This window comes from Glandiceps talaboti, chromosome 18, assembly GCF_964340395.1.
Source record: "Glandiceps talaboti chromosome 18, keGlaTala1.1, whole genome shotgun sequence".
In the NCBI taxonomy this organism is placed as follows: domain Eukaryota; kingdom Metazoa; phylum Hemichordata; class Enteropneusta; family Spengelidae; genus Glandiceps; species Glandiceps talaboti.
Genome location: NC_135566.1, coordinates 5,138,574 through 5,147,284, shown reverse-complemented (window position 1 = coordinate 5,147,284; position 8,711 = coordinate 5,138,574). Strand labels below are relative to the sequence as shown.

Below are 8,711 nucleotides of genomic sequence, written 5' to 3'. Positions count from 1 at the left end.
TACAATAGGGTGTGATTGTGTGGATTTGTGGATTTATTTTATTACTAAGCAAGTCACCAAAACCCCATCTGCAAGATTACACATATGGGGATCTTGCTCAGTTGTCGTCAACTTTGCCTGAGCTAAAAACACAGTGCAAGATCATATGTGCAGTTATCACCACTTGCCTCTTACAACTGCAGTCGGGGTTTGAACCCATTCAGGGTTTGATTAAATTTACCACACTGTATGTAAGAAGTGTCATTCAGTTTGACTCGACTGAACACTGAACCCATGTGGGATGGCCCTCAGTGGACTTCTTGGGAGACAAGTGTTTATATACTTTAAAGAACTATCCAGAATAAATAAAGATGATTATTATTATTATCATTATTATTATTAATTTAAAGATATCCAAACCATGTCACATGCTTTCACATTCAGTCAGTTCGTAATTATCACCATCGCCATAGTCTTGTCATCACCATTATTATCTACTTTACTATCACTATCATCATCACCGTTGACAACACCATCTTCACTGACAGTTATCACTAACATCATCATCATCTTCAGTATCACATGTCTATATATATAGCATCACAATAATCCATATATATTTCAAAAATTTTATTGAGATAAAGGCAACAATTGAAGAAAAGACTTTTTAAGTGATTTTTTTCTGGGACATCAAAATCTTGTAGGTAAAGACACCTTTAGCCTGTGTTTCACACTGTTCAACCCCAACAACACAATCCATTTTTCTGAGGATTACTACAATTTTAATTATTAAATGGACATTGTCAATATGAGACACTTTGAAATGGTAGAGAATGCTCAATAGTTGGCAAGTTGAAGAGAGGACCGAAATGATTAAGAGATTTGGAATAAATTCAACAATTTATTGTTATTGTTGTTGTTTACATGTTTTTCAAAAATTCATTGAAGGTTAAAATGATATCCAGTTTTCAGATAAATTCATGAACAAGAACAGACAACAGGGAATTATTACAGCAGTTATTTCTTTGGTTTCTCAGTCTCTTTGGTTTCTAGGATTGCATTCAATGCTTCCCTGAAATGTAAGAAAAGTGGACATCATCACAGATAAATGTTGACACAACTCGATATATGGGCATGAGAAAGCATTAACTCTAGCCTTATTCTTTGGTCAAGAGCAGTAGTAGGTACATGTAGGTAAAATTTATGACAGTTACCAAACAAAATTATACTACAAAAAGATTTGGAAATCTATATAATTTTTAATGCAGGTACTGGGGTTTCTCACCAACCTCATGCTACAAGCTATGGAAATCTGTGTAACTTTTACTGAATTTCCCTCTATCTGTTACTTGGGCTCACTCTATCACAGACAGTGAGATTCATCAGAGTTGAAGTTTCTTCACTTTTCATGTAACAATGTAGTTTAGATGAATGTAAAAGTAACTGAAACCAAATCAACTTACGTGTATTCTTTAATCATAGACTCCAGTCTACCTTTCATTGCCTGACTGGTGGTAGATTTTCTCATTTTGTCTTCCATGTCAGCTATACACGCTTTATATCCAGCAACATTATGAAATACCCTGAGATGTTTATCACCAGCTGTCACCAAATATTTACTACTTGGTGAAAATGCAAGTGTGCTAACAGGTACTGGAATAAATACAATATGTGGCAATCAGTTCCTATAATTAACAGTGACCAAATATTTACTACTTGGTGAAAATGCAAGTATGCTAATAGGTATTGGGATAAATACACTACATGACCATTAGTTATTATAACTAGCAATAACCAAATATTTAGTACTTGGTGAAAACACAAATGTGCTGAGGGTACTGGAATAAATACAATAGATGGCCATTAGTTCCTATAACTAGCAGTGACTAAGTTTTTCTATTGCTCTACAAGACAACTGTTTTTTCTCACCAAAACCTTAATACCAATCTGATATGAAGTTTATAATTCCACACAAGTTCACAAATAGTCAACAAAACAAACAAAAGTAATCTTGACTGACAGTAGACTTACGTGAATGAATTTCTCTGAAGGTTTCCTCTTCTTCACCTGATGTAGCATCATACAAGGATACATCATAACCAGTTGCTATGGCAACAGAAAGCCCATCTGGGGCAAGGGCAATTTTAGCAGGTCCATTGTGATCAAATTGTCCAGTATAAAGCAAGTAGGGATCTTGATTTTTCTCATATTCCACTGTGTAAAGAGTAATTCTTTTAGTGAATGTAATGGAATAAAAATGAACAAAGATTTGAAATTTGAAGGTAAAGTTGGTGAAAACTTGACCTGTAGACTATCATTATTGGTGAAATGGCCTCTGAATCAATGTCAGCAGCAGAAATTGCATTTATTTTAATGATATTGCAAAAGATTATCTGCGATTTAAAAGAGTGACTCGCACAAAGTCAAAAATAGCTTCGTTCTATATTGGCTGTACTTCCTATCTGCAACCATTCATATATACTTACAATGAGCTAACAAGTTTAAAGCATGTACAGGGGCTATGTTTAAAGTATTGTCTTATCTCCATATTGTTAATCAATGATAAGAAATTGCATCTGACACACAGTTTTGACAATGTTTGATGAAACTGCCTTAAAAACTAACAATGACTACCTGATAGTACTGACTACTGTAACATTCTTATAGATACCATGCATGGCTTATGTCCGGGAAATCTATTTAGTTAATTTTTAGTGAACCTCCACAAATGTGAAGTGGACATGTAGCTTTTTAAGGAACTTTTGTGTTTGTTACATTAACAGCATTTTGTATTAAACTTTGCTGGTTTCATATCTGTATGGAGAATGTACTATGTGTCCAATAATAAGTAACATCACAATCAAACTATATGCAGGGATGGTATAATGTAATCGCACAGAACGTAACAACTACAGTAAAATTTAATAATAAAACATGTGTAATCATTAAACCACAGTGCTATTTCAAATCGGCTGTAGATATAAATACACTTCAGTTAGGAGTGGAATTCTATCGTCTTTTTAAACATCTGAATTATTTTCTATAAAACGGTAATTCTTTGGACAGATCATCAAATTTGATAGTTATGGGATTATTGGGTAAATTACCATTTGTATCCCATATCTTCCATGTTCCATCTTTAGAAATTGTAGCCATTCTGTAAAAGAATTACAGAAAAATAAAATGACCATCATTAAAATGGATGAGAATAAATAATCAACTTTACAATAGTTTTCGCACTTTGCAAAAAACTATTTTATTAAAAAAGTGTAAAACTTTTGTTATTGCATATACTTGAATTCACAAACAATCTGGGTATACACATGTAATCAAACTATGTGTGTATGGTGGTGTTTCAGTATATGGGCAAGTGACATGCATTTATGTGACTCCCTGTATCACGTTACTTTATTTTGTTACAGTGGTATGCATAAAAGTGACACTTACCTTGTAGAATCAATGGAGAAGGCAAAGTAATAGACACTAGCTTTGTGTCCTTTTAACTCCATTGCTCGAACTACTTCTTTAAATTCACCGTTTTTACTGAAAGTCACTTCCCAAATCTTAACATCTGGAGTAAAGCCTACCAGAAATTGAAATCACAACAGAATATATATCTCTTTATACCATCTAGATTATTAAAATGAAGGATAGGACAAGCGACTATCACAGTATACAAATTTCACATATACATGTAGTGATAAAAAACAATGACAAGAACAGACACATCACATTATACATATGAGAATGAAAGTTCATGAACCATGGCTTCATAGTTACATATGAAATTTCTTTTCACTGAGTATAATAATTCAACAAATCCCAATAAATATGTAAATTGGCACAAATTAAAAGGCAACCTATGAAAGCTTGTAGGTCCATAAAGAACTGTCAGTATACATACCACATGAACCCACAAATCTCCCACAGGGAGACACAGCTGCGTAATTGTTATGCATTTGATTGGTATTGATTGTAGCAATTACTTCTCCTAAAGAGAAAGAGAAAGGAAATCCCATCTTTGGTATATAGTCAATGTTTTACTTACATCTAAAATACAAGATATTCACTAACATTTACACCTTTCATCTACCAACTATCTCCAGTGTCATGTTATGTCATTCATATGAACACACACACGTTATACATTTCAATCAGAAATTCACAAACCACATAATATTAAAACATCTGACATCTTTTTTCAAAGAATTCTGACTCCACATTCTGAATTCTGAGTGGGTTTTGAAAATGTTACATTGTAAGTAATGTGGTTATCAACAGCTAACTAAGATGCCAGTCAGTGAAGTTTGTCTATGCAATGCAGTTAGGACTTTCCATGAGTTTTCAGTATATATGAACCCTGAAGATGCATTGCATATAAATTCCATTTTGGTTTGAAATGATTCAGAAAGGTTTACCTTTGAGATCCCAGATCAAAATTGTGGTATCACTGGCTGCGGTCATCATATATTTACCATTAGAAGCTATACCAATGTTGATTATGTCTCTTTCATGTCTCTGAAATCAAAACAAAACAAATATCTTGAATCAATGACTTTCACAAGACTACACTTCTTACTAGTACTGTAATCGAGGAAAAAAATTGACTGGGATCGAAACTCAAATCTGGGACTTAGTGAACACTAGAAGGATGCACTCCCAAGAAGCTACATACATGTTTGTTATATCAATTTCTATACTTTATATATTCTATATCTATATTCATGAGTTAAGGGTTTGTCCTAGTTGTCTCGCAACTCATAGTGACAAGGCCCCTTAGGTCACTCGTCTTTTCCTCAGATGAACTAAGAAAAATATTGGGGAATAATATTTACAACCCATAACACTAAAGTAAAACATTTTCTGTATGTACCATAAACATTTATAGCAGCCATATCATATAAAACCCATAACACCAAAGTAAATCGTAGTTTAAAAAGTACACTTGTTTCATTTGCTTATTGACCACATTAGAACGGCTTGTAAATAAACGAATTGAAATAGCATATTTTTACACCTGATATGAATGCTATAAGAATGTAGCACATAGACAAAGTGCTTTACTTCAGTGTTATTCATTGTAATAATCCTCCCATCTAAGATTCTCCAGGATAGAATCTAGAATCTTATACAGTCATATACAAAATACTTATACATTATGTCTCTCTTCTATGCTCTCTCTAATTTTGCGTAGTCTAGTAACTGTAACCAAACTATTCATATCAGTAGATTAACATACAAACAAACAAACAAACAAACAAACAAACAAACACAAATATGGTACACACCTTAGGGAAGTCTTCAGGATTAGGTACAACGGTATTACCGGACCCATCTTCCTTCTTACCAAGTTTGAAGATTCTCAAAGTATTTCCATTAGCAAGACTTACAACGAACGCCCTGAAATAAAATTATAAATAAAAGTTATCCTGAAGAGACATTCAGGCTGAAAGTGACATCTTTATCATCAAGAACAACACACATCAAAATTTGGTGTTCCTATTTCCCTTACTATGTGGTGATGCACAAGAAATTTTGATCATTTTGGCCGACAACAACATAATTTTTTATAATACTTTGAGGGCACACAGTATGTTGCATACCTAGTCTCTGAGAGAACTACACATACAAAGTACATTAGGTATTGCACACTGATGACAAAGAAAGGAACCGATGACATAGAAAGGAACCATTTTAAAGAAATATGTGCAATTACTCTTTAAGGCCTACCCTGCATGTAAAAAGGGGTTGGATTAAAATGACGCTCATTATCCTAGATGACTTTGACCATGTAACACACTCACAGAGCCCATAGAGTGCCTATGAAACTGCATTTTAGAGAGTTTTACAGATTTTGTATCTCCTAATGTTGGACTATAGTATGAACATTCAGGAAAGAAATCTGTCACTGTATTTTTGAAATTAGTTGTGTTTTTGGGACTGTACTCATGAAAATGTTGGCTTGATACACGTTGGATAGTATCACGACACTGAGCCAGGGTTGAAAATTAACAATTTAATAAAATCTAAGGATTTCTATGACAGGTATTCCTACCTTGAATCTGGACTAAATTTGACCTTGGTAGCACTATCAAACTCTACATTCCCACGTAGACATCTACATTAAGAAAAGGACAATCATACAACAAATTAACTTTGGATATTATTACACTTCACAGTCATGGCCTGGAAAACAATCTGGCATCAATGAGAATCAATATACAGTAAAATATTCAAATCTCAGTCACAGAAAATTTCATGTAAATGTAACAAGGTATGCACAATAGGTAAAACAATCATAATTTTATCCAAATGATTTCCCATTCATCTCTCAAATTCCACATAAATTCTTGTAGGAAAATTGAAGTATGAATCAAAACTAATACACAAATTTGTTATTAGTCTTATTTTTTATGAAATAATTTGGGAATTCACAACAGTTTTGAATCTGGTGGACAGATGCCTAGTTTTTATTCATCACCAACAACTTGAGTCATAAACACTTGCAGAATCCTTCATTCTCTTTAGACAATCTAATATGTAGTATATATACAATAGTACACCTTACTTGTGTTCTTTTTCTTTGAACTCCTTAACACTCCATACACGAACTGTTCTATCTAAAGAAAAGTGAAAGCCAATAAAACAATTGAAATATTAACAAAGTTTCATAATTCCTCAAAATATCGTTATTATCTAGATGTGGGGGGGGGGGGGGGAAAGAAAAGTCTGTAACAATAAAGAATTGTTCTTCAAACATATATGACCAACCCTCAAAAGAGACTAAACACATTTCAACAAATGTAATATTAACTATAATTTTCTTTGTTTCCAAGAACAACAGAGCTGGGACGATGAAGCTTAATGAATTCCTCAACTAACAATCATGTAATTTCAAAATAGTACTGAAACCATTCAATAAGTTTTACTTAGGTTCTTAACTTGTAAAGTCCTATATTTAAAACACAGCTTTCATTCGATTCACATATGTACACATACATTGGGTACTAAACTAAGGAAACCTAGCGATTAGCTAGGGGATATTTTTGAATGATATTATATGCAAGACTTTTCCCCTAAATGGACTTTGCAAATACGGCAAATACAACATGATGATGGTTGAAACTGGGGAGAGCAACATGTTTGTCAACAACAAAAACAAAACTCTTTTAAAAGACTTCTATGTTGGACAAGTGATCATTTAACATACAGAGGTGCTTGATGGCAAAAAATTAGTAACACTGACAAAAAACAGTGATTTTTGGGCAATCCTAGGAGGAAACCATATTTTTTTCAATGAAATGTATTCCTTACCTTCTGATGCTGATGCCAAGTACTTGCCATTAATACTGAAATCTATATCAACAATGCTGTCACCATGGGCTTTCAAGGTGCAACAAAGATATGGATGGGTGAAATTACTTTGTGACCTTTTTGTCTGACGAGGCTGAGTAGTCTTTGGTTTTTTGCTTTGGTTTGTCTTTTTCTTGTTATTACTCTTCTCATCCTCATCCTCTGCACAAATAAAAGTTTAAAATGTAATAGAAAACAGTGAATTAACATTATTGTGTATTTATAACATTGCAAATCAAACTTCTATTTTCTTCCTCATTTCTTTGTATATTTTTTTTCAATTTCATCTTTTTACAAGAATCATTTTTGCGTATTTGAATTTTGCATATCAAACTTCTCATTTCTACCTCCCCTTTTTACATCTTTTATTCAAAATTCATTTTGTCATTTTTCTGTAAGTTTCCAAAGCAATTTGGGAATTGTGTAACATGCACAGCAAGACTTTACTGTCCTATAAGATTGAGAACAAATTTAGAAAGGGAGAATGTGTATGCAAATATCTTGACATCATTGGGTGCTCTGAATTACATTCTTTGGAAAAGTTTGATTGACTTTTGTTGATTGTAATTTATAATGACCAGCCTTTGAAACATATACATATTATTGTGACAGCGCCCTCAACACCAAATTTCAGTAATATACCAATTTAATTTGTGGCATATTTCGGGATGGCATTTTGCGTAAGAAGTCCAGCAAATGATGCAATAAAGTTAGAGTTTTTTCTTTAGTGCATACGGGCAGGTATTTAAGCAACTACACAGGCGAAGAATAATGCACTTCATTAATTAAAAACGTCGCCAAATAATTTTAATAAATTGAAATATTACTGAACGAAAGTTGCACCACATTCTGCAAGCTTTATATTTAATAGAACTAAAGCGATCACTTGCAGACTACAAGAAATAATATGAACGTCGATATAAATTTCTGATCTGGACTTACCCTTTTCTTTATTTTCTGTATCTGACTTCCTTCCAACATTCAAAACCATAATCACCAGTAAAACCACCGCTCCGACGGCAAGAGTGACGGCAACGCCAAATACAGGCGCCTGCTGCTCGGACCTTTCCGCCACGTTGTCCGCCATGTTTGAATCCGTAAATAAGTATCCCTAACTTCATGTACAAATTGTTAGTCGAACAATCAATGAATGAAAACCCTACTCCTGCTCTACGTTCGCCACAAAAATGTACTTCCTGAAATTATTGTCGTCACTTAGGTCAATCAAGCACTGTCTGCCACTCTGTGATTTGTATTTCATACATTTTTGTTCATATGAATGGCCTCGATAACCCAGCACTTAGCGGGTCTGATACGCATCATTCTATTTTCATAGGGGTCGATAGAGCGTATGGTTCAAACTATACATAATTTTATTT

At 33.5% G+C, this 8,711-nt stretch overlaps 1 protein-coding gene across 1 annotated transcript; it reads right to left on the bottom strand.

Moving 5' to 3' along the window:
* Nucleotides 1-628: 628 nt before the first annotated feature.
* Nucleotides 629-8,416, bottom strand: LOC144449158 (transducin beta-like protein 2). The gene is made up of 12 exons (XM_078139632.1): nt 8,275-8,416; nt 7,294-7,494; nt 6,548-6,599; nt 6,035-6,097; nt 5,268-5,379; nt 4,398-4,497; nt 3,884-3,970; nt 3,427-3,562; nt 3,087-3,136; nt 2,011-2,193; nt 1,443-1,632; nt 629-1,051 (listed from the first exon to the last, which is right to left on the bottom strand). Exons 1-12 carry the CDS (start codon nt 8,321-8,323, stop codon nt 997-999), a joined length of 1,278 nt encoding a protein of 425 aa, XP_077995758.1. The 5' UTR covers nt 8,324-8,416; the 3' UTR covers nt 629-996.
* Nucleotides 8,417-8,711: the final 295 nt, after the last annotated feature.

Excerpts from the sequence above, each read along its gene's own strand:
- LOC144449158 (XM_078139632.1), bottom strand. The coding sequence starts at position 8,323 with ATGGTTTTGAATGTTGGAAGGAAGTCAGATACAGAAAATAAAGAAAAG. Across the intron at positions 3,137-3,426 it reads TTCTCCATTGATTCTACAAG|AATGGCTACAATTTCTAAAG; the intron begins GTAAGTGTCACT and ends ATTCTTTTACAG. Across the intron at positions 1,633-2,010 it reads CTTCAGAGAAATTCATTCAC|TACCTGTTAGCACACTTGCA; the intron begins GTAAGTCTACTG and ends TATTTATTCCAG.